This window comes from Megalobrama amblycephala, linkage group LG20 (genome assembly GCF_018812025.1).
Source record: "Megalobrama amblycephala isolate DHTTF-2021 linkage group LG20, ASM1881202v1, whole genome shotgun sequence".
Classification (NCBI taxonomy): Eukaryota; Metazoa; Chordata; class Actinopteri; order Cypriniformes; family Xenocyprididae; genus Megalobrama; species Megalobrama amblycephala.
Genome location: NC_063063.1, coordinates 8,568,230 through 8,592,907, shown reverse-complemented (window position 1 = coordinate 8,592,907; position 24,678 = coordinate 8,568,230). Strand labels below are relative to the sequence as shown.

The 24,678-nt window shown below is 43.5% G+C and overlaps 1 protein-coding gene and 20 non-coding genes across 21 annotated transcripts; 1 reads left to right on the top strand and 20 right to left on the bottom strand.

Moving 5' to 3' along the window:
- Window positions 1-16: 16 nt before the first annotated feature.
- On the bottom strand, window positions 17-98 carry trnal-aag. Its single transcript has one exon. It is a non-coding gene; the product is annotated as a tRNA-Leu (tRNA).
- Window positions 99-713: 615 nt separating this feature from the next.
- Window positions 714-795, bottom strand: trnal-uag. Its single transcript has one exon. It is a non-coding gene; the product is annotated as a tRNA-Leu (tRNA).
- Window positions 796-992: 197 nt separating this feature from the next.
- On the bottom strand, window positions 993-1,074 carry trnal-aag. Its single transcript has one exon. It is a non-coding gene; the product is annotated as a tRNA-Leu (tRNA).
- Window positions 1,075-1,724: 650 nt separating this feature from the next.
- Window positions 1,725-1,806, bottom strand: trnal-uag. The gene has a single exon. It is a non-coding gene; the product is annotated as a tRNA-Leu (tRNA).
- Window positions 1,807-2,005: 199 nt separating this feature from the next.
- Window positions 2,006-2,087, bottom strand: trnal-aag. Its single transcript has one exon. It is a non-coding gene; the product is annotated as a tRNA-Leu (tRNA).
- A 614-nt stretch (window positions 2,088-2,701) lies between these two features.
- Window positions 2,702-2,783, bottom strand: trnal-uag. The gene has a single exon. It is a non-coding gene; the product is annotated as a tRNA-Leu (tRNA).
- Window positions 2,784-2,982: 199 nt separating this feature from the next.
- trnal-aag lies at window positions 2,983-3,064 on the bottom strand. The gene has a single exon. It is a non-coding gene; the product is annotated as a tRNA-Leu (tRNA).
- Window positions 3,065-3,679: 615 nt separating this feature from the next.
- trnal-uag lies at window positions 3,680-3,761 on the bottom strand. Its single transcript has one exon. It is a non-coding gene; the product is annotated as a tRNA-Leu (tRNA).
- A 1,134-nt stretch (window positions 3,762-4,895) lies between these two features.
- trnal-uag lies at window positions 4,896-4,977 on the bottom strand. The gene has a single exon. It is a non-coding gene; the product is annotated as a tRNA-Leu (tRNA).
- Window positions 4,978-5,176: 199 nt separating this feature from the next.
- Window positions 5,177-5,258, bottom strand: trnal-aag. The gene has a single exon. It is a non-coding gene; the product is annotated as a tRNA-Leu (tRNA).
- A 615-nt stretch (window positions 5,259-5,873) lies between these two features.
- On the bottom strand, window positions 5,874-5,955 carry trnal-uag. The gene has a single exon. It is a non-coding gene; the product is annotated as a tRNA-Leu (tRNA).
- A 197-nt stretch (window positions 5,956-6,152) lies between these two features.
- trnal-aag lies at window positions 6,153-6,234 on the bottom strand. The gene has a single exon. It is a non-coding gene; the product is annotated as a tRNA-Leu (tRNA).
- Window positions 6,235-6,431: 197 nt separating this feature from the next.
- trnal-aag lies at window positions 6,432-6,513 on the bottom strand. The gene has a single exon. It is a non-coding gene; the product is annotated as a tRNA-Leu (tRNA).
- A 690-nt stretch (window positions 6,514-7,203) lies between these two features.
- On the bottom strand, window positions 7,204-7,285 carry trnal-uag. The gene has a single exon. It is a non-coding gene; the product is annotated as a tRNA-Leu (tRNA).
- A 199-nt stretch (window positions 7,286-7,484) lies between these two features.
- trnal-aag lies at window positions 7,485-7,566 on the bottom strand. Its single transcript has one exon. It is a non-coding gene; the product is annotated as a tRNA-Leu (tRNA).
- Window positions 7,567-8,182: 616 nt separating this feature from the next.
- On the bottom strand, window positions 8,183-8,264 carry trnal-uag. The gene has a single exon. It is a non-coding gene; the product is annotated as a tRNA-Leu (tRNA).
- Window positions 8,265-8,443: 179 nt separating this feature from the next.
- trnal-aag lies at window positions 8,444-8,525 on the bottom strand. Its single transcript has one exon. It is a non-coding gene; the product is annotated as a tRNA-Leu (tRNA).
- A 618-nt stretch (window positions 8,526-9,143) lies between these two features.
- trnal-uag lies at window positions 9,144-9,225 on the bottom strand. The gene has a single exon. It is a non-coding gene; the product is annotated as a tRNA-Leu (tRNA).
- A 197-nt stretch (window positions 9,226-9,422) lies between these two features.
- On the bottom strand, window positions 9,423-9,504 carry trnal-aag. Its single transcript has one exon. It is a non-coding gene; the product is annotated as a tRNA-Leu (tRNA).
- A 965-nt stretch (window positions 9,505-10,469) lies between these two features.
- On the bottom strand, window positions 10,470-10,551 carry trnal-aag. The gene has a single exon. It is a non-coding gene; the product is annotated as a tRNA-Leu (tRNA).
- An 8,672-nt stretch (window positions 10,552-19,223) lies between these two features.
- Window positions 19,224-24,100, top strand: prdm9 (PR domain containing 9). Its single transcript, XM_048170181.1, has 6 exons — window positions 19,224-19,430; window positions 19,891-20,001; window positions 20,141-20,412; window positions 20,517-20,584; window positions 20,668-20,858; window positions 21,854-24,100. Exons 1-6 carry the CDS (start codon window positions 19,415-19,417, stop codon window positions 23,779-23,781), a joined length of 2,586 nt encoding a protein of 861 aa, XP_048026138.1. The 5' UTR covers window positions 19,224-19,414; the 3' UTR covers window positions 23,782-24,100.
- The last annotated feature ends 578 nt before the right edge of the window (window positions 24,101-24,678 follow it).

The window sequence follows — 24,678 nt, the reverse complement described above, 5'->3', positions numbered from 1 at the left end:
TTCTAAAAGGCTGTCTTGGCAGCGGTGGGATTCGAACCCACGCCCCCGAAGAGACTGGAGCCTTAATCCAGCGCCTTAGACCGCTCGGCCACGCTACCACATGAGAATGCCTTCCATGGGCCATTTTCCGCCTACATTTATTGATTTCATTTTTATCATGTCTCGCTTCGCCACAAGTACATCCGTTGAAATTCCTACGTGACTTTGAGGAGCTCCACGACAGGTGGAAAGGCCTCCTAGATACAGGGGTGCGCAGTTACACTCCTGGAGGCCCCCCCTCCCTGCAGGCTGCAGTTTCCATCTCTAATCAGACACACCTGAATCAGCTAAGCAACGCCTTCGGGCCTTACTCCAAAGTGGAAGCCAGCTGTGTCGCAGTTCAACTCAAAATCACGGGGTAGTTGTCATTTCACCAAAAACTATCAATGAGTCAAGTTGGCTGCTTCCATTATTTTAGACTGTACATGACTATTACATTCAAATTCATTTTTAAAGTGTTATTATTATAATTTTAAGCTAACAATGCGGGGATTGACTCAAAGTGTAAACGATTAAATCACGATTGCTTAGTAACCCACGTACGAAGGACGGGGCCCAGGGGTAGGAACGAGTCAGCCTGCCTGTTGCCAAGGAAAGCGTTTTCTTCGATTCCCAGCACTTTTGCGCCTTTTCGGAGCACGCTTAAGCTGCCTGGCCCTCTTTAAAAGCACAGCTGGCAGCGGTGGGATTCGAACCCACGCCCCCGAAGAGACTGGAGCCTAAATCCAGCGCCTTAGACCCCTCGGCCACGCTACCCTGCCGGGGCTCTCTTCGTGGGCCCCGTTCTGCCCATTTGTTTTACAGCAATAGAGAAAACGTCGGCTGTGGACCTTCACTGAGGCTCTGAAGCCCGTCGAGTGCGACCAAAGAAGAGACCGGGAGCATGCAGTGTCACTTCTCCAGTCTATTTTGCTCAGGCATAGCAGCCACAAGAGCATTCTAAAAGGCTGTCTTGGCAGCGGTGGGATTCGAACCCACGCCCCCGAAGAGACTGGAGCCTTAATCCAGCGCCTTAGACCGCTCGGCCACGCTACCACATGAGAATGCCTTCCATGGGCCATTTTCTTCCTACATTTATTGATTTCATTTTTATCATGTCTCGCTTCGCCAAAAGTACATCCGTTGAAATTCCTACGTGACTTTGAGGAGCTCCACGACAGGTGGAAAGGCCTCCTAGATACAGGGGTGCGCAGTTACACTCCTGGAGGCCCCCCCTCCCTGCAGGCTGCAGTTTCCATCTCTAATCAGACACACCTGAATCAGCTAAGCAAAGCCTTCGGGCCTTACTCCAAAGTGGAAGCCAGCTGTGTCGCAGTTCAACTCAAAATCACGAGGTAGTTGTCATTTCACCAAAAACTATCAATGAGTCAAGTTGGCTGCTTCCATTATTTTAGACTGTACATGACTATTACATTCAAATTCATTTTTAAAGTGTTATTATTATAATTGTTAAGCTAACAATGCGGGGATTGACTCAAAGTGTAAACGATTAAATCACGATTGCTTAGTAACCCACGTACGAAGGGCGGGGCCCAGGGGTAGGAACGAGTCAGCCTGCCTGCCCGACTTGCGTGTCCCTGAAGGCCCTGGCTGTTGCCAAGGAAAGCGTTTCTCTTCGATTCCCAGCACTTTTGCGCCTTTTCGGAGCACGCTTAAGCTGTCCTGGCCCTCTTTAAAAGCACAGCTGGCAGCGGTGGGATTCGAACCCACGCCCCCGAAGAGACTGGAGCCTAAATCCAGCGCCTTAGACCCCTCGGCCACGCTACCCTGCCGGGGCTCTCTCTTCGTGGGCCCCGTTCTGCCCATTTGTTTTACAGCAATAGAGAAAACGTCGGCTGTGGACCTTCACTGAGGCTCTGAAGCCCGTCGAGTGCGACCAAAGAAGAGACCGGGAGCATGCAGTGTCACTTCTCCAGTCTATTTTGCTCAGGCATAGCAGCCACAAGAGCCTTCTAAAAGGCTGTCTTGGCAGCGGTGGGATTCGAACCCACGCCCCCGAAGAGACTGGAGCCTTAATCCAGCGCCTTAGACCGCTCGGCCACGCTACCACATGAGAATGCCTTCCATGGGCCATTTTCCGCCTACATTTATTGATTTCATTTTTATCATGTCTCGCTTCGCCACAAGTACATCCGTTGAAATTCCTACGTGACTTTGAGGAGCTCCACGACAGGTGGAAAGGCCTCCTAGATACAGGGGTGCGCAGTTACACTCCTGGAGGCCCCCCTCCCTGCAGGCTGCAGTTTCCATCTCTAATCAGACACACCTGAATCAGCTAAGCAACGCCTTCGGGCCTTACTCCAAAGTGGAAGCCAGCTGTGTCGCAGTTCAACTCAAAATCACGGGGTAGTTGTCATTTCACCAAAAACTATCAATGAGTCAAGTTGGCTGCTTCCATTATTTTAGACTGTACATGACTATTACATTCAAATTCATTTTTAAAGTGTTATTATTATAATTTTAAGCTAACAATGCGGGGATTGACTCAAAGTGTAAACGATTAAATCACGATTGCTTAGTAACCCACGTACGAAGGACGGGGCCCAGGGGTAGGAACGAGTCAGCCTGCCTGTTGCCAAGGAAAGCGTTTTCTTCGATTCCCAGCACTTTTGCGCCTTTTCGGAGCACGCTTAAGCTTCCTGGCCCTCTTTAAAAGCACAGCTGGCAGCGGTGGGATTCGAACCCACGCCCCCGAAGAGACTGGAGCCTAAATCCAGCGCCTTAGACCCCTCGGCCACGCTACCCTGCCGGGGCTCTCTCTTCGTGGGCCCCGTTCTGCCCATTTGTTTTACAGCAATAGAGAAAACGTCGGCTGTGGACCTTCACTGAGGCTCTGAAGCCCGTCGAGTGCGACCAAAGAAGAGACCGGGAGCATGCAGTGTCACTTCTCCAGTCTATTTTGCTCAGGCATAGCAGCCACAAGAGCATTCTAAAAGGCTGTCTTGGCAGCGGTGGGATTCGAACCCACGCCCCCGAAGAGACTGGAGCCTTAATCCAGCGCCTTAGACCGCTCGGCCACGCTACCACATGAGAATGCCTTCCATGGGCCATTTTCTTCCTACATTTATTGATTTCATTTTTATCATGTCTCGCTTCGCCAAAAGTACATCCATTGAAATTCCTACGTGACTTTCAGGAGCTCCACGACAGGTGGAAAGGCCTCCTAGATACAGGGGTGCGCAGTTACACTCCTGGAGGCCCCCCCTCCCTGCAGGCTACAGTTTCCATCTCTAATCAAACACACCTGAATCAGCTAAGCAACGCCTTCGGGCCTTACTCCAAAGTGGAAGCCAGCTGTGTCGCAGTTCAACTCAAAATCACGGGGTAGTTGTCATTTCACCAAAAACTATCAATGAGTCAAGTTGGCTGCTTCCATTATTTTAGACTGTACATGACTATTACATTCAAATTCATTTTTAAAGTGTTATTATTATAATTTTAAGCTAACAATGCGGGGATTGACTCAAAGTGTAAACGATTAAATCACGATTGCTTAGTAACCCACGTACGAAGGACGGGGCCCAGGGGTAGGAACGAGTCAGCCTGCCTGTTGCCAAGGAAAGCGTTTTCTTCGATTCCCAGCACTTTTGCGCCTTTTCGGAGCACGCTTAAGCTTCCTGGCCCTCTTTAAAAGCACAGCTGGCAGCGGTGGGATTCGAACCCACGCCCCCGAAGAGACTGGAGCCTAAATCCAGCGCCTTAGACCCCTCGGCCACGCTACCCTGCCGGGGCTCTCTCTTCGTGGGCCCCGTTCTGCCCATTTGTTTTACAGCAATAGAGAAAACGTCGGCTGTGGACCTTCACTGAGGCTCTGAAGCCCGTCGAGTGCGGCCAAAGAAGAGAACGGGAGCAAGCAGTGTCACTTCTCCAGTCTATTTTGCTCAGGCATAGCAGCCACAAGAGCCTTCTAAAAGGCTGTCTTGGCAGCGGTGGGATTCGAACCCACGCCCCCGAAGAGACTGGAGCCTTAATCCAGCGCCTTAGACCGCTCGCCACGCCATTTGTTTTACGCAATACCGGCTGTGGACCTTCATGAGAAGCCCGTGCCCAAGGAAGAGAACGGGAGCAAGCAGTTCCATGGGCCATTTTCTTGGCAGCGGTGGGATTCAACCCACGCCCCCGAAGAGACTACCTTATCCAGCGCCTTAGACCGCTCGGCCACGCTACCACATGAGAATGCCTTCCATGGGCCATTTTCCGCCTACATTTATTGATTTCATTTTTATCATGTCTCGCTTCGCCACAAGTACATCCGTTGAAATTCCTACGTGACTTTGAGGAGCTCCACGACAGGTGGAAAGGCCTCCTAGATACAGGGGTGCGCAGTTACACTCCTGGAGGCCCCCCCTCCCTGCAGGCTGCAGTTTCCATCTCTAATCAGACACACCTGAATCAGCTAAGCAAAGCCTTCGGGCCTTACTCCAAAGTGGCAGCCAGCTGTGTCGCAGTTCAACTCAAAATCATGAGGTAGTTGTCATTTCACCAAAAACTATCAATGAGTCAAGTTGGCTGCTTCCATTATTTTAGACTGTACATGACTATTACATTCAAATTCATTTTTAAAGTGTTATTATTATAATTGTAAGCTAACAATGCGGGGATTGATTCAAAGTGTAAAAAATTAAATCACGATTGCTTAGTAACCCACGTACGAAGGGCGGGGCCCAGGGGTAAGAACGAGTCACCCCGCCTTAGTAATCAAATAAGCGTCGTGGGAGAAATTGACGCATTCTGCCCGACTTGCGTGTCCCTGAAGGCCCTGGCTGTTGCCAAGGAAAGCGTTTTCTTCGATTCCCAGCACTTTTGCGCCTTTTCGGAGCACGCTTAAGCTTCCTGGCCCTCTTTAAAAGCACAGCTGGCAGCGGTGGGATTCGAACCCACGCCCCCGAAGAGACTGGAGCCTAAATCCAGCGCCTTAGACCCCTCGGCCACGCTACCCTGCCGGGGCTCTCTCTTCGTGGGCCCCGTTCTGCCCATTTGTTTTACAGCAATAGAGAAAACGTCGGCTGTGGACCTTCACTGAGGCTCTGAAGCCCGTCGAGTGCGACCAAAGAAGAGACCGGGAGCATGCAGTGTCACTTCTCCAGTCTATTTTGCTCAGGCATAGCAGCCACAAGAGCATTCTAAAAGGCTGTCTTGGCAGCGGTGGGATTCGAACCCACGCCCCCGAAGAGACTGGAGCCTTAATCCAGCGCCTTAGACCGCTCGGCCACGCTACCACATGAGAATGCCTTCCATGGGCCATTTTCTTCCTACATTTATTGATTTCATTTTTATCATGTCTCGCTTCGCCAAAAGTACATCCATTGAAATTCCTACGTGCCTTTGAGGAGCTCCACGACAGGTGGAAAGGCCTCCTAGATACAGGGGTGCGCAGTTACACTCCTGGAGGCCCCCCCTCCCTGCAGGCTACAGTTTCCATCTCTAATCAAACACACCTGAATCAGCTAAGCAACGCCTTCGGGCCTTACTCCAAAGTGGAAGCCAGCTGTGTCGCAGTTCAACTCAAAATCACGGGGTAGTTGTCATTTCACCAAAAACTATCAATGAGTCAAGTTGGCTGCTTCCATTATTTTAGACTGTACATGACTATTACATTCAAATTCATTTTTAAAGTGTTATTATTATAATTTTAAGCTAACAATGCGGGGATTGACTCAAAGTGTAAACGATTAAATCACGATTGCTTAGTAACCCACGTACGAAGGACGGGGCCCAGGGGTAGGAACGAGTCAGCCTGCCTGTTGCCAAGGAAAGCGTTTTCTTCGATTCCCAGCACTTTTGCGCCTTTTCGGAGCACGCTTAAGCTTCCTGGCCCTCTTTAAAAGCACAGCTGGCAGCGGTGGGATTCGAACCCACGCCCCCGAAGAGACTGGAGCCTAAATCCAGCGCCTTAGACCCCTCGGCCACGCTACCCTGCCGGGGCTCTCTTCGTGGGCCTCGTTCTGCCCATTTGTTTTACAGCAATAGAGAAAACGTCGGCTGTGGACCTTCACTGAGGCTCTGAAGCCCGTCGAGTGCGGCCAAAGAAGAGAACGGGAGCAAGCAGTGTCACTTCTCCAGTCTATTTTGCTCAGGCATAGCAGCCACAAGAGCATTCTAAAAGGCTGTCTTGGCAGCGGTGGGATTCGAACCCACGCCCCCGAAGAGACTGGAGCCTTAATCCAGCGCCTTAGACCGCTCTGCCACGCTACCCTGCCGGGGCTCTCTTCTTGGGCCTCGTTCTGCCCATTTGTTTTACAGCAATAGAGAAAACGTCGGCTGTGGACCTTCACTGAGGCTCTGAAGCCCGTCGAGTGCGGCCAAGGAAGAGAACGGGAGCAAGCAGTGTCACTTCTCCAGTCTATTTTGCTCAGGCATAGCAGCCACAAGAGCCTTCTAAAAGGCTGTCTTGGCAGCGGTGGGATTCGAACCCACGCCCCCGAAGAGACTGGAGCCTTAATCCAGCGCCTTAGACCGCTCGGCCACGCTACCACATGAGAATGCCTTCCATGGGCCATTTTCCGCCTACATTTATTGATTTCATTTTTATCATGTCTCGCTTCGCCACAAGTACATCCGTTGAAATTCCTACGTGACTTTGAGGAGCTCCACGACAGGTGGAAAGGCCTCCTAGATACAGGGGTGCGCAGTTACACTCCTGGAGGCCCCCCCTCCCTGCAGGCTGCAGTTTCCATCTCTAATCAGACACACCTGAATCAGCTAAGCAAAGCCTTCGGGCCTTACTCCAAAGTGGCAGCCAGCTGTGTCGCAGTTCAACTCAAAATCATGAGGTAGTTGTCATTTCACCAAAAACTATCAATGAGTCAAGTTGGCTGCTTCCATTATTTTAGACTGTACATGACTATTACATTCAAAATTCATTTTTAAAGTGTTATTATTATAATTGTAAGCTAACAATGCGGGGATTGATTCAAAGTGTAAACAATTAAATCACGATTGCTTAGTAACCCACGTACGAAGGGCGGGGCCCAGGGGTAAGAACGAGTCACCCCGCCTTAGTAATCAAAAAAGCGTCGTGGGAGAAATTGACGCATTCTGCCCGACTTGCGTGTCCCTGAAGGCCCTGGCTGTTGCCAAGGAAAGCGTTTTCTTCGATTCCCAGCACTTTTGCGCCTTTTCGGAGCACGCTTAAGCTGTCCTGGCCCTCTTTAAAAGCACAGCTGGCAGCGGTGGGATTCGAACCCACGCCCCCGAAGAGACTGGAGCCTAAATCCAGCGCCTTAGACCCCTCGGCCACGCTACCCTGCCGGGGCTCTCTCTTCGTGGGCCCCGTTCTGCCCATTTGTTTTACAGCAATAGAGAAAACGTCGGCTGTGGACCTTCACTGAGGCTCTGAAGCCCGTCGAGTGCGGCCAAGGAAGAGACCGGGAGCATGCAGTGTCACTTCTCCAGTCTATTTTGCTCAGGCATAGCAGCCACAAGAGCCTTCTAAAAGGCTGTCTTGGCAGCGGTGGGATTCGAACCCACGCCCCCGAAGAGACTGGAGCCTTAATCCAGCGCCTTAGACCGCTCGGCCACGCTACCACATGAGAATGCCTTCCATGGGCCATTTTCCGAATACATTTATTGATTTCATTTTTATCATGTCTCGCTTCGCCACAAGTACATCCGTTGAAATTCCTACGTGACTTTGAGGAGCTCCACGACAGGTGGAAAGGCCTCCTAGATACAGGGGTGCGCAGTTACACTCCTGGAGGCCCCCCCTCCCTGCAGGCTGCAGTTTCCATCTCTAATCAGAACACACCTGAATCAGCTAAGCAACGCCTTCGGGCCTTACTCCAAAGTGGAAGCCAGCTGTGTCGCAGTTCAACTCAAAATCATGAGGTAGTTGTCATTTCACCAAAAACTATCAATGAGTCAAGTTGGCTGCTTCCATTATTTTAGACTGTACATGACTATTACATTCAAATTCATTTTTAAAGTGTTATTATTATAATTTTAAGCTAACAATGCGGGGATTGACTCAAAGTGTAAACGATTAAATCACGATTGCTTAGTAACCCACGTACGAAGGACGGGGCCCAGGGGTAGGAACGAGTCAGCCTGCCTGTTGCCAAGGAAAGCGTTTTCTTCGATTCCCAGCACTTTTGCGCCTTTTCGGAGCACGCTTAAGCTTCCTGGCCCTCTTTAAAAGCACAGCTGGCAGCGGTGGGATTCGAACCCACGCCCCCGAAGAGACTGGAGCCTAAATCCAGCGCCTTAGACCCCTCGGCCACGCTACCCTGCCGGGGCTCTGCCCATTTGTTTTACAGCAATAGAGAAAACGTCGGCTGTGGACCTTCACTGAGGCTCTGAAGCCCGTCGAGTGCGGCCAAGGAAGAGACCGGGAGCAAGCAGTGTCACTTCTCCAGTCTATTTTGCTCAGGCATAGCAGCCACAAGAGCCTTCTAAAAGGCTGTCTTGGCAGCGGTGGGATTCGAACCCACGCCCCCGAAGAGACTGGAGCCTTAATCCAGCGCCTTAGACCGCTCGGCCACGCTACCACATGAGAATGCCTTCCATGGGCCATTTTCTTCCTACATTTATTGATTTCATTTTTATCATGTCTCGCTTCGCCACAAAGTACATCCATTGAAATTCCTACGTGACTTTGAGGAGCTCCACGACAGGTGGAAAGGCCTCCTAGATACAGGGGTGCGCAGTTACACTCCTGGAGGCCCCCCCTCCCTGCAGGCTGCAGTTTCCATCTCTAATCAGACACACCTGAATCAGCTAAGCAAAGCCTTCGGGCCTTACTCCAAAGTGGCAAGCCAGCTGTGTCGCAGTTCAACTCAAAATCACGAGGGTAGTTGTCATTTCACCAAAAACTATCAATGAGTCAAGTTGGCTGCTTCCATTATTTTAGACTGTACATGACTATTACATTCAAATTCATTTTTAAAGTGTTATTATTATAATTTTAAGCTAACAATGCGGGGATTGACTCAAAGTGTAAACGATTAAATCACGATTGCTTAGTAACCCACGTACGAAGGGCGGGGCCCAGGGGTAGGAACGAGTCAGCCTGCCTGTTGCCAAGGAAAGCGTTTTCTTCGATTCCCAGCACTTTTGCGCCTTTTCGGAGCACGCTTAAGCTGCCTGGCCCTCTATAAAAGCACAGCTGGCAGCGGTGGGATTCGAACCCACGCCCCCGAAGAGACTGGAGCCTAAATCCAGCGCCTTAGACCCCTCGGCCACGCTACCCTGCCGGGGCTCTCTTCGTGGGCCCCGTTCTGCCCATTTGTTTTACAGCAATAGAGAAAGCGTCGGCTGTGGACCTTCACTGAGGCTCTGAAGCCCGTCGAGTGCGGCCAAGGAAGAGAACGGGAGCAAGCAGTGTCACTTCTCCAGTCTATTTTGCTCAGGCATAGCAGCCACAAGAGCCTTCTAAAAGGCTGTCTTGGCAGCGGTGGGATTCGAACCCACGCCCCCGAAGAGACTGGAGCCTTAATCCAGCGCCTTAGACCGCTCGGCCACGCTACCACATGAGAATGCCTTCCATGGGCCATTTTCCGAATACATTTATTGATTTCATTTTTATCATGTCTCGCTTCGCCACAAGTACATCCGTTGAAATTCCTACGTGACTTTGAGGAGCTCCACGACAGGTGGAAAGGCAGGTGGAAAGGCCTCCTAGATACAGGGGTGCGCAGTTACACTCCTGGAGGCCCCCCCTCCCTGCAGGCTGCAGTTTCCATCTCTAATCAGACACACCTGAATCAGCTAAGCAAAGCCTTCGGGCCTTACTCCAAAGTGGCAGCCAGCTGTGTCGCAGTTCAACTCAAAATCATGAGGTAGTTGTCATTTCACCAAAAACTATCAATGAGTCAAGTTGGCTGCTTCCATTATTTTAGACTGTACATGACTATTACATTCAAAATCATTTTTAAAGTGTTATTATTATAATTGTAAGCTAACAATGCGGGGATTGATTCAAAGTGTAAACAATTAAATCACGATTGCTTAGTAACCCACGTACGAAGGGCGGGGCCCAGGGGTAAGAACGAGTCACCCCGCCTTAGTAATCAAAAAAGCGTCGTGGGAGAAATTGACGCATTCTGCCCGACTTGCGTGTCCGTGAAGGCCCTGGCTGTTGCCAAGGAAAGCGTTTCTCTTCGATTCCCAGCACTTTTGCGCCTTTTCGGAGCACGCTTAAGCTGCCTGGCCCTCTTTAAAAGCACAGCTGGCAGCGGTGGGATTCGAACCCACGCCCCCAAAGAGACTGGAGCCTAAATCCAGCGCCTTAGACCCCTAGAGGCTCTCTCTTCGTGGGCCCCGTTCTGCCCATTTGTTTTACAGCAATAGAGAAAACGTCGGCTGTGGACCTTCACTGAGGCTCTGAAGTCCGTCGAGTGCGACCAAAGAAGAGACCGGGAGCATGCAGTGTCACTTCTCCAGTCTATTTTGCTCAGGCATAGCAGCCACAAGAGCCTTCTAAAAGGCTGTCTTGGCAGCGGTGGGATTCGAACCCACGCCCCCGAAGAGACTGGAGCCTTAATCCAGCGCCTTAGACCGCTCGGCCACGCTACCACATGAGAATGCCTTCCATGGGCCATTTTCCGCCTACATTTATTGATTTCATTTTTATCATGTCTCGCTTCGTCACAAGTACATCCGTTGAAATTCCTACGTGACTTTGAGGAGCTCCACGACAGGTGGAAAGGCCTCCTAGATACAGGGGTGCGCAGTTACACTCCTGGGGTGCTTCTCAATATCCCTCCTTGTTTCCTCGCTCCTCCGTCCTCCATCCTATGACCCGGAAAACGATCGAGCTCAGCCATCTTGAAGGACATCTCAATTCTCTAATTGCACCATGAGGAGGCGAGGATCGAGGAGTGAGGAGGCTGCCCGAGGAGTCATGAGCGAGGGTACAGAGGTGCATCCTTTGCGGAAGTCTTTCTCGTCGAGAAACCTGACGCAGGCATAAATTCACCTCCCCCTTCATATCTGTCACAATAATTTAAATGTACGCTTTACTTTTACAGTTTAAATAAACTTTATACCTCATATATTTCAACGGGGCATCTTGCTTTATTAATATATTATATTTCTTTAAATAACCAAACTTTAATAACATGGGTAGATCCCTCGAGCGCAGCTGATGACGCTTTGAAGTGACGCTAAAGGGAGCGAGAATATATCATTTCACTTGATTCAATTCTTCCGTCCTCACTTCTTTTCCTTGCGTCCTTCCCTCGCATCCTGAAGGGGTGGAGCTAAGACGCGAGGAAAGGAAGCGAGGAAAGGAAACGAGGATGCACAAATAAGAATTGAGAAGCACCCCTGGAGGCCCCCCCTCCCTGCAGGCTGCAGTTTCCATCTGTAATCAGACACACCTGAATCAGCTAAGCAAAGCCTTCGGGCCTTACTCCAAAGTGGTAGCCAGCTGTGTCGCAGTTCAACTCAAAATCACGAGGTAGTTGTCATTTCACCAAAAACTATCAATGAGTCAAGTTGGCTGCTTCCATTATTTTAGACTGTAATATGACTATTACATTCAAAATCATTTTTAAAGTGTTATTATTATAATTGTAAGCTAACAATGTGGGGATTGACTCAAATTGTAAACGATTAAATCACGATTGCTTAGTAACCCACGTACGAAGGGCGGGGCCCAGGGATAAAAACGAGTCACCCCGCCTTAGTAATCAGACAAGCGTCGTGGGAGAAATTGATGCATCCTGCCCGACTTGCGTGTCCCTGAAGGCCCTGGCTGTTGCCAAGGAAAGCGTTTTCTTCGATTTCCAGCACTTTTGCGCCTTTTCATAGCACGCTTAAGCTTTCTGGCCCTCTTTAAAAGCACAGCTGGCAGCGGTGGGATTCAAACCCACGCCCCCAAAGAGACTGGAGCCTAAATCCAGCGCCTTAGACCACTCGGTCAAACTACCGTGTGAGAATGCTTTCCATGGGGCATTTTCCGCCTACATTCATTGATTTAATTTTTATCACTTCTCGCTTTGCCACAAGTACATCTGTTGAAATTCCTACGTGCCTTTGAGGAGCTGCTCTTTAAAACCACATCTGGCAATGATGGGATTTGAACCCATGCCCCAAAATAGACTGAAGTCTTAATCAAATGCCTTATACCGCTCAGCCAATCCACCATGTAAGAGCATTTTCTTTGGGCTACTTGTTTTTTATGTCACGCTACACCAAAAGTAAGTCCATTGAAAGGAGCTCTTCAACAGGTGGAAAGGCCTCCTAAATACAGGGGTACACAGTTACACTCCTGGAGCCGGCCCCTCCCTGCAAACTGCAGTTCCATGTCTAATCAAACACACTTGAATCACCTAAAGTAAAAATCTGAGATGTTAACTGAGATATTTCCCTGCAATTTTTTATTTTTTTTTTAAACTATAGTAGAGTAGGGGCAACTGTAGACTACTGATTGGTCAGTTTGAATGTCTATAGTATAATATGTAATATATTATTGTTACAATCACTGGTCCTAGTCAGGGGTGTAACATAAATGACACATACTAAAACAATACTTCTTAATTACTCATTTTTATTTTCTCTTTTTGATCGTTTTCAAGGCTTTATTATTTTTGTGTGTACAAAACAATTTCTTGAAAAAAATACAATAATTCAGAAGCAAAATCTTCAGATGTAAGCTAATGCCAAAACAACAAACAAACTGAAACTAACTTTTGCACAAAAGAAGTACCAACCCTACGAACCAAAATAAAGAAACAACACATGCAATAACATGCCCTTATCTAAAAAATAAACATTGAGAAAAAGTAATGCCTACAAAAAAACACAAAAAAAACAAGGCACTCACCCCTTATGGCTTCCCAGAATAATTAAGAAGTTACAGACATGATCAATAGGACACTGATGTTCTAGACATAAAGGTCACACTGTATCAAAAGTGGCTAATAGCACTCTGTTAAAGCAGAAATCACAATCTGTCGCACTACATGTCCACCAGCTAACAGATATTACCACAACAAACAGTCATGAACATTCAAAGAGGCAGAGAACTCCCTCCAGAGGAATACCGGGGGAATTTATAGTCCAGGTCTCTGCTCTGGTCCAGCCTCCAACCAAACACCAATTATGTCCAGGACAAATCCTAAAAGAGGAAAAGGAGACAGCAGGAAAAACAACAGAACCAAAGTATAACACATTACCTCATGGACATAATAGTATAAAAGCTCTGCCTTCCTGGGTTACAGGCCATTTATATATAAGGGTTTCAGTATCAATAAACAGCCAATATGTATGCTAATAAGCTTCTCGTTCATAGTGGGAATTGGACTAAAGTGTTACCGGACAAAGGAACAATTCCACAATGTTAAGTTTCTTTTCATTTATTTTGAACAGACAGTAGTGCAAATCATAGTTTGTTCCACTTAATGGCATTTAGTCCCCCTGAGGTAGTTGGTACAGTACAGTCCTATAGTTTGTTAAGCACTAAGCAGTAAACAGAATGCACTCTTGCTTAGGTCATTTTTGTTTTTTTTTCCAAGGTTGATAAAAAAACAAAACAAAGGTATTTGGTAATTACAAAACTTCTCCTGTTATACAAATACAAAATAAATAGAATAATGAAAAATAAAACTTGTGCATTAGGAGTGTTACAATTTGCTCCACGTAATTTAAACATTCAAAGCATATTTAAACATTTAGCCCAACCCTCCTATACTTTCTTACTCCTATACGTCTGCGTTCCGCTTTGTTTCATGCACAATTGAGTGCACAAGCCTTTCAAAATATTCTCCTTTGTCCATGAGCACAGAAAGATGCAATCGACACACTATCTAGTGGACTTTCAAGCGCTCAGGTCAATCACGTAGCTATGTGCTATGTTCTTCCTCTGCTCTTTTTCCTATTGTCGCAGTTAGCAAACAGCATTGTATTACCACGCATACCCCCTTCTTGATTGGAGTGTGGAATAATTTTAATGTTTTTGTAAGAAGTCTTATGTTAAACAAGGCTGAACTTACTTGAAAAAAATAAATAAATACAAAAACAGTGTAAAATGTAAAATATTAATACAGTTTTGTAATTGTAATTTTGTCAATTTTCAGCAGTCATTACTCCAGTCTTCAGAAATCATTCTAACATGAATTGCTGCTCAAGAATTAGAAACAGACTAATATGCAAAAACCTTCTTCTTCTTGTTTTTATTAGTAGTAGTAGTAGTAGGCTAGTAGTTGAAAATGTATGTGCAAACAATTTTCATTTATGCAACTTTTAAATGCTACTTGTTCATTAGGACCATGTGACCATAGGACCAGTGCTTTATCGCCGCCATTTTTGTGCCTGGTCACAGCTGCACGATCTGTTTCAGTCTATGGTCACAGCAGCCACAACTACCAGAGGAAGATCAACGAAACACTCCTAATGGGTTCACTCAAGGTTACAATATGCCCAGGATAGGTTGTGCTGTTAGCTGTAACAACAGTTGTCAGAGAAACCCCAAACTACAATTTTTTTTCGATCGCAAGGAGTTAGATTGGCGTGAATAAATGGTTGGCTTCAATCAGAAGGGACCACTGACAGCCAAACAGCAATGCACAACATTAATAACTACTGGGACTGTCATATACATAACATTATAATGAGAACAGTATTGTAATAAAACATTGTTAATTCAATGTGTTTAGTTGTTGTTTTAGCACGTTGTTGTGGCAAGAGCGAGTTAAACATTCTTATTAGCAACATAACTTAGTTCAAGCTTCACTTGTGCATTCGTGTCATTGTGTGCAGATATAAGTTGTAATATTAAATTTATGTAGTATAAATATCTGATTAATCTCATATAGTTTCATTGAGGTAAATAACCCACAGCGCTTTATTGTGTACTGATGATCATCTTTAGCTTCAGTGCAAGCTTTCAAACAGCAACGCAAAACATTAAGAGGCTGTCATATATATAACATTATAATTGTGTACACTATTGTAATAAAACGTGAATTCTTTGGGTTGCTGTGTTTCGCCGTGTTGTTACGGGAAGAACAGAATTACATGACTAACTTAGTTCAAGTTCATCAGTGCGTGATTTTGTGAAAATATTAGTTGTAATATAATGTTTATTTTGTATAAATATCTGAATTATCTTATATAGGATGTGTTCCATTGAGTTAATTAACCTTCTAGCAAAGCGCTTCAGTACTCATTCTGTTCAGTTTCAGCGCGCACAGCTCAAACAGCAATGACGTTATTTCAAACAGTTATTAAAGATGTTTACTATTACTGTAATTTTAAAAAAAATTGCATTATTATTAATAACTAGCACTTGTATTGTTCTCGTATTATTTTCATCAACAATATGGTTTGATTAAAATAATTTCCTTATTGTCCGTACAGAGGCTATTATTTATTTAGCATTTTGTTTCTTTATTATGTAGCATAATGTTGTGCAATGACTTGTTTGCATTTAGATATTTTATGTAATTTTATTTTTATTTTTTTTTGTTAGGCAATAGATTTTTTGGTAACACTTTCTCCGGTGTATGGCGATGGATTATATACAAGTTAGCCTATATCAACTTATTCTTGGGGACACTACTGTAGAACGTTTTTAAGGGACAGAACACAGTTGAAGGTAATAAATAAGGGTCACAAACAATAACAGATGTTTGTTTTTTTTCCAAATATCGATTTTTTTTTTTTTTCTCAAATAATCTCATTTAGATAACATCATTGCTGTTTGAGCTGTGTGCGCTGAAGATGAAGATAATGAACACCCATAAACTGAAGTGCTTTGCTAGAAGGTTAATTAACTCAACGGAACACATCCTTTATAAGATAATTCAGAGATTTATACAAAATAAACATCATATTACAATTGTTATTTGCACAAAATCATGCACAGATGAACTTCAACTAAGTAGTCAGAATGTAGCTCAAGTGGATGCGTTCTTCTCGTAGCACGCAGAAACACAGCAACTAAGCCCAAAGAATTCACAACGTTTATTACAATAGTGTATACAAATATGTTATGACAGCCCCAATCATAGTTATTAATGTTTTGCATTGCTGTTTGAAAGCTCGCGCTGTAGCTAAAGATGATCATGAGTACAATAAGCGCTGCTGTGTTCCTTGCCATGTTGGTCACAAAAATGGCAGTGAGGATAACGGAAGTGACGTCGTCGGTACCCATGAATAGTCACATTCAAACAATAAACTTGAAATTGACGAATGTTGGAAATGGAATACAGTTCTGAGAGGTTCACACTTCACAGATCATATGGTCAAGCACAAGCAGATCATCAGCTTCATTAGGTTTACATCGGGTGTGCCTCATACGTCCTGAAAAGTGAAGCTGCAGGCTCTTTGATCGCCCCCTGGTGGCTGGATGCAGTACAGGTCATAAACCTCACCCTCTCCATTCAAACGTACAGAACTTGATTCAATACAAAAAAGTAAATTACGCTTCAAATAAAATTTTCCGAAAGATGGTTTTGGTCATTTAAGGTAGTTGTTTTCACACTGATATTCAATTGTTCGTTTTTGTGATAAGTTTGATTTTAGCTAGCAATTTGATGCTCTAGAAATGGGCCGTGTCGTCATGATTGACAGTTATGACTGACAGCTTCTCTGAGGACTGTCAGAGCTTCAGGGGGAGATTGACGATATATAACTATTAATTTTCGATTTAGGTGTTATTTCACAGTGACAAAATTAGTTGTTCAGCAGTAAACTGGATCTGACGGATCACTGAACTTTTTTCGGTAATGTTAAATGTGGGCTTTATAAGCTAATTAATAAATGTTATTAGTTAAGATAACACGCCTAATGTTAGCCATGACGGGAAAAAGCAGGTGATCGTTATCTGGCAGTTACTAATTATTTTTATGGGTATAAAATAATAATTAGCAGGACAAAACTAATGATAGCCTACTCTAATTAATTATAGAGCACTGTCTACAGCAATCGATCTCTTAGTTTAACTTTATTTAAAATGGCAGGACCGGACCGTTTCTGACATTTTAGAGTTGTTTCTAGTGGCATATTATATTGAGTTAATCTACTGAATTTGCCGTTTCAAAAATATTATTGCTCTAGAAACAGAATCGACTATTATTTTATAGGTAGAATTTTAAATTGTGTATTTAAAATACATCAATGATGACATCGCGTCATCCATCTTTTTTTACAGTCTATGGTTTACATAACATGAAACATGACTGCCCCTTTCATACCAGGCATGTGATCCTGTGTGATGCAGCGTTCCTGAATTCTGTTTTCAAGATCTGCCAGTTGTGCTGGATTTAGTGCAGCTGTTTTCCAACTGTAATCATGTGTAGCTATATGATATATTGGCCGTACGTGACCTGAAATAAACCATAGACAGGGTTGGAGAATAACGAAATACATGTAACTTAGTTACGTATTTAAAATACATAATTTGAGTTACTGTATTTCATTACAGTTACATTTTAAATGGGTGGTAATCAAATTACAGTTACATTCACAAAGTAGCCTATTTTAGATTACCAAAGTAATTACTTTGAATTTTAATGTCATTTATTTCATTTAAACATTAATGTAAACTGTGACAAGCAATTAATGTAAACAGCAATTGGTGATTCTCTGACTCTGACAGCATCCTAAGCTACATTTCTGCTCATAAGGTTCATACCCCTTACAGAACATGCAAGATTTGAACAAAGAAGGTTTTATAAAAATTGCATGTTATATTTATTTAGTACTGTCCTGAGTAAGCTATTAACATAACAGATGTTTACACTCAACAAATGAATTATAAAAATTGCCCCATTCCTAAATTTAAATACGCATAAATCTTAACTGTCCTGTCATTACCTGAATAATCCACAACTGTTTTCATGTTTTACAATAGTAGTTTGTGAGTTTTTATCTCACAATTCTGATTTGTTTTCCTTCCAAATGCGAGTTTGCATCTCACAATTCTGACTTTTTTTTCTTAGAATTGCGAGATTTAAACTCACAATTGTGTTTTTATAAAGTCAGAATTGGGAGATATAGGCCCGGTTTCACAGACAGGGCTTAGATTAAGCCAGGATTAGCCCTTAGTTGAATTAGGAAGTAGCTTTTATTAACGTACCCTAGAAAGAAAAAAAAAACATTACTGGTGTGCATCTTGAGAAAAAATAATGGCAATGACATATTTTAAGATATGTCGATACAAGTTGCTTTCAGTTAAAACAGCTCAAACATGCATTTTAGTCTAGGATTTGGGTTAAGCCTTGTCTGTGAAACCGGGGGATTAACTCACAATTGTAACTCACAATTACAAAATACATGCTTTAAAAAGTAATTTGTAACATATTTCGTTAGATTACCCAAGTCAGAATTGTGAGATGTAAAATTGCGAGTTTACATTTCACAATTCTGACTTGGGTAATCTAACGAAATATGTTACAAATTACTTTTTAAAGCATGTATTTTGTAATCTGTAGTGAAATACATTTTAAAAGTAGTGATGGGACAGTTGATACCGGGGCTCCGATGCTCCGACGCAGTTTTCAAAGCACTATTGTATCACACACTGTACCGATGCTTGTATCGAAATGACAATACCACGTGATTGATGACGTTTGAAGCTTCAAACGTCATGCAGTATCGGAAAATCGGGACAGCTGGTTTGAAAAATTTGGCGCTTCACCTGATACATAAAAGGAAAATGCATTTAATCATGTTTTATTGCTGGGGTCTCAGAGACCCTGAACAGAATATAAGGGTTAAACTGCTCATCCCAAATGATCAATTATGATCACATCATTGTGTATTTTATATTATTGATCAATATGTGAATCCGTTGAATAGGCTACACATGACAGGAGTTGTGGTCTCATTGTCACAAATTAATTTAGATGAGATTAGTTTAGATCAGATAGAACTGTATTGATCCAAGACAAGAGTGATTCCGTGTGTCACGGACTTCTGAAGCTTTGTCTGGTCATGTGCTTTTTCAAATCTGCTCCCCATTTGTTAGATATGGTGGAGAAAACAAGTCTGACCACCAGATGTCGCTAATGTGCACTGTGTTAAAAGCTTCGAGTAATGAACCTTTTTTCGGCACAATTTGATGAAAGCCTCAAACGCTTCAGAAAGCCTCGGTTTCCCATCACTATTTAAAAGTAATCTACCCAGCCCTGGCCATAGATTATACTACACACACAACTACGAGCGAATCAGCTCTAACGTTTTGAGAGGCATTTTTGGCGGCACTCAGCGGAGTTGTCTCGTTGCAGTTGTAGTCCACACGCACAGTGATGGCGTCACAGTCAGACGACGACGTATTACAACTTCCTGTTTTGGGAAGCGCTGAGTTGGTCTCTTGTTCGCTATCCAGCTAGTAAGCTTGAATGTACAACAGGACTGCATAATCTGAGTGTCCGAGTGTGCTTACGGTGTTAAGGAGTAAAAAGTGCAACTTACTGCGTTTAGTGAAACAATGTCGGACAGTCCGGGTGGGTGTTGTTGTATACTAAAGCGAAGTAGTTAGCTAACTATAGATTACCATGCTAGCTTTAGACTAATCAAATCGACATTTAAACTTAATAATGTATCTCTCTTGTTAATTTTTCTGAACGTTTTATTTGAATTTAAATATCTGGTTTAAACTATTAATGATAATTGGGTTTCAGGAATGTATGTCATTATTAAACGCCTATTTAAACAGTTAAAACAAGGTCAGATTGTGTCAGCCTTCGCTTAAAGAATGAATGTTAAATTTTTCCATGTCAGTAATTCGCAAGTTATTCTGCTGTTGTTTTATTAAAACTTGACATCTTGTTTTTTTGTTCCTAAGTGAGTTACGACCTAACAAATGATATAACACTTTTCTTCAAGTGAAGATATTTTTATTCAGTAATGTTAGCACTGTAACATGTTATAATAAAATACTGTTTTTGATCTGGTTCCTGACAGATTTGCCACCAAGCGATGAGCATACTTTAGAGATACAAGGCTCTGTTACTAATTGTTCTGGTGTGATGATGGAGGAACAGCAGGATAGCATGTTTAATGACCAACATTTCTGTAAGTAAATAACATACAAACTTAAATAGGCAGATGTTTACTCAAAACATAATTTGAATTCTCTCTCTTTAATGTTTACCTTTTACGCGCTCTGTGTCTGCAATACCCTATCCTTTTTGTGCTCTTTGCTTTTTGGCAGACTGTGAGATGTGTCACCAGCACTTCATAGACCAATGTGAGGTTCATGGTCCACCATTATTTACATGTGACTCACCAGCAGCTATGGGCATTCCTCAGAGAGCTCTGCTAACACTGCCACAAGGCTTGGTTATAGGTCGGTCAAGCATCTCTAATGCAGGACTTGGGGTTTTCAACCAAGGCCAGACTGTGCCATTGGGGATGCATTTTGGACCTTTTGATGGAGAGGTAACCTGTGAGGAGAAGGCATTGGATAGTGCCTACTCTTGGGTAGTGAGTGTCAACCTTAATGTTTTATTAATTTCATTGTTAGTTATAATTGTAATTTCAATACAAGTATTGGGCTAAACACATAAGTAATGCCTTTTTCTCTCCAGATTTACAGAGGCAATAATCAATATAGTTACATAGATGCAGAGAGGGACACTCACTCTAACTGGATGAAGTAAGTACTTCTATGTGCTTTTGTCCTGTATTGTAGTTTACACATTTATTTTGTAGTTGTCTCAATCATGTGTCTTGCTTTAGGTTTGTGGTGTGTTCAAGGAGTGAGACGGAACAGAATCTTGTTGCATTCCAGCAAAATGGACGTATTCTGTTCCGTTGTTGTCGCCCTATTAGCCCTGGGCAGGAATTTAGAGTTTGGTATGCTGAGGAATATGCTCAAGGACTTGGGACCATCTGGGATAAAATCTGGAATAAGAAATGCATTTCTCTAGGTAACTACATCTTGAATTTTTAATTTTTATATGTTATACTATGTAATGTGTGCATAAATGAGTTCATTATACAAGGAAATCTAGACAAAGAGTTGCTTTTCAGTTAAAAGAATGCAATGCGGTCATTTTGATTTGTTTTGGTCACAACATAATCAGTTTTGATGCCACAAGTAGAAAGATAGAGAGAGGGAAAATTACTCCTGAAAAAAGTCAGCAAGAAACTTTCTCTTCCCAACTCGGAATGGGGGTTTATTAATCTCCATTTTTTTCCTAAAGTTAGCTTCACCAGAGTGGTGCCAAGCATTCAGCAAACAATGTCATGCAGTCTTTAGATGTAGACATGGCAAGTAGCCTAAAATAGACTTCAGTCACATGAATTATTGTAAATAATTCATGAAATCTACTGTATCTTAACTCTGTAATTTAATCAGATTTGTCATTATCTTTACTAAAATTCGGCACTGAGTTAATCCAGAAGTTATTTAAGAATTCCTGATGTAATTCACCTTAGAGGGAAGCACGTTTTTTCTGTAAATGCTTTCCCTAATTTCCGCTTTCATTGGTATTTGAGGTATAGTCACAGATGGGCAGCTGCTAGTCAGAGCATGGAATTTTTAGGGGCAGGTCTCCCTCGTTTTACATTTACCTTTTTGCATTTAGGCAGATGCTATTAATCTAAGACAATTTAGATTACATTCAGGGTATACATTACATCTATTAATGCATTCCCTGGGAATCTAACCCATGACCTTGGCTTTGCTAGGGCCATGGTCTACTATTTGAGCTATTCTTTAGGAAGCACTGCCTTACCATGTAATATCATATTTGAATTTAGCCATTGTGATTATGTCATAAACATTTCAGTTATATAGCTTAAAGTCTTTGGGGCTTCTGTACTACTTTGTAGAAACAGCTAAATACAGTGACTGAAATGAATTTGGTACTGATATCTGTCATGGCCTAATGGCTTTCCAGTAATTTGATTTCTTTTTCAGGTACAACTGAAGAACAGGCAACTCAGGACTGCCCATGTCCTCATTGCCATTACTCCTTCCCAACTATTTTTTATCTGCGTGTTCATGTGAAGCGCTCACATCCCGATCAGTATGTGCACTTCATGCAGACACAGCCGCTTGAGTCTGAAGACCACTCAACAGTTATAGACGTAGACCAGTGCCTTCTGGACTCTGATGCAGCTCCTCCAACCCATACACAGCCAATGACGGAAAGCTGTCAGGGTCAAATTTCAACCCTAAATGGACAACCCATGAATCACTCAAAAAAGTCAGACTGCACTGATTTGTCCGAAACATGCAGTAATGGATTGAGTGACCAGGCAAACTGTGCTACTGAGATCTCAGATGAAATAAATAAATGTGGTGAGTGTGGCCGGAACTTTTTGAGATCTTGTCATCTGAAGAGACATCAACGCACTATTCACTCTAAAGAGAAACCTTATTGCTGCAGCCATTGTAGGAAGTGTTTTAGTCAAGCAACAGGTCTGAAAAGACACCAACAAACCCACCAGGGAGAAGAAAAGAAAGAAAAAGATGCAGACAGACCTTCTGACATATATCCTTGCACTAAGTGCTCCTTCTCTTTTGTGGCCAAATTCAATTTATATCAACATCTCAAACGCCATCACCATGGAGAGTACCTCAGATTAGTTGAGAGCGGCTCGCTCACAGCAGGAACTGAGGGTGATACAGAGATAAATTCTGACAAGCATGACCCAACCTATGAACCTCCCACTCGATTGAGGAGGTCTCCAAAGAACCCTCTGAGAGGCAGGAGTTGCCCTAAAAAAGTGCCTGTTGGCCGATCACGGGGCCGACCACCTAAAAATAAGCAAGCAGCTGAGGTTGAAGTGCAGAAGAGTTTACCTATCTGCACTGAGTGTGAGCAAAGTTTCTCTGATTTGGAGACATTGAAAACTCACCAATGTGCAGGACAAGATCATAATAAGATGGAGGAACCACAGGAAGCACCAGCTTCCCAGCATGTCTGCGGTGAATGCCTGAGAGCTTTCAGTAATTTTGATCTTCTCAAAGCCCATGAGTGCATTCAACAGGGAGATGGATCTTACTGTTGCTCCCACTGCAACCTTTACTTCAACCGTATGTGTAACCTTCGTCGCCATGAGCGCACTATCCACTCCAAGGAGAAGCCCTACTGTTGCACAGTGTGCCTCAAGTCCTTCACCCAGTCTTCTGGCTTGAAGCGCCACCAGCAGAGTCATTCACGCCGCAAAACCCACCGCCAGAGCTCGGCCCTGGTTAATGCCAACATCTTTCCCTGCACATACTGCCCCTTCTCCTTCACTGATGAGCGATATCTTTACAAACACATCCGCCGTCACCACCCAGAAATGAGTGTAAAATATCTGAGTTTCCAAGAAGGGGGTGTTTTGTCTGTTGAAAAGCCTCACAGCTGCAGCCAGTGCTGCAAGAGCTTTAGCACAATCAAGGGCTTCAAGAATCACAGCTGCTTCAAGCAGGGAGAGAAGGTGTATCTGTGCACAGATTGCGGTAAGGCCTTCAGCTGGTTTAATAGCCTCAAGCAACATCAGCGCATCCACACAGGAGAAAAACCCTACACGTGTCAGCAGTGCGGAAAGAGTTTTGTCCACTCTGGGCAACTGAATGTTCACCTCCGCACACACACAGGTGAAAAACCTTTCTTGTGTTCACAGTGCGGCGAAAGCTTCAGGCAGTCGGGAGATTTGAGGAGGCATGAACAGAAGCACTCAGGCGTTCGACCATGCCAGTGCCCTGATTGTGGAAAAAGCTTTAGTCGGCCACAAAGTCTCAAAGCTCACCAACAGCTTCATAATGGCACCAAACTTTTCCCCTGCACTCAATGTGGAAAAAGCTTTACTCGTAGATACCATCTCACCCGGCATCATCAAAAAATGCACTCCTGACTAAAGCACTAACAATAAGATGATTATTGTGGATGTCATGAAAAGTTTGTTGTTCCTGCTTTAAGAACATCTTTAGTTATTTTAAGACAAAATTATCTAACCAATGAAAAGATCCTGTTCTTGTCAAAACTTTTAGACAAATCTGATCTAGGCTTTTTTGAGTATGACACAAGTGGGCACACAATTGGTGTAGTTAGTCCCCAAACACAGCATTATTGAAAAAAATGCAAAAGTCAAAACTATATTTTATTAATGACAAAATGTGTAATTGCTGAACAGTATGTTCCTATGATCATAGTAAAATAATTTTGTAAATGTATGCGTTGCAAGATGTTTTCTTTTAGTCAAGAAATTTGGAAGATGGGAAAATGAGGGTTTTTGTTATTCCAATTACAGTATATTCATAGACTGAAGAAATATGACATGCTTAATCGGAACTCTTAAGAGTTTGCATAGATACATAAATGTTTTTTTTATACATATATATATATATTTCATGTCAATCCATACAACAGAAAATGCATAAGATCATCTGTTGTGCTTCTGTTAGTATTTTGTTTTTTAGCTGATTTTAGGTGCATTGAGTATAGTTTATTTCCATAGTGGGTATCAAATAATAACCTTGCACAGATAACTGATTTTCACCATGGTGTACTGTGATTGTTTTTCATTAGTCTAGTTTGCCTCCATTACATTTTATTTTAGTTTTGCTTTGGTTACAAATGGGCCTCCTAAAAGAAAAATATTGTGATGCTCATTTGTACGCTGTGACTGTGTTTGCCGTCATGTATCGTAGCCACATTATCCTGTATAAAATACAATGTGATTATTGTCTATATTAAATTCAATGTTGTAATGATGTGTGCAAACAAGGTAGAAAAACAAACCCTCCACCTC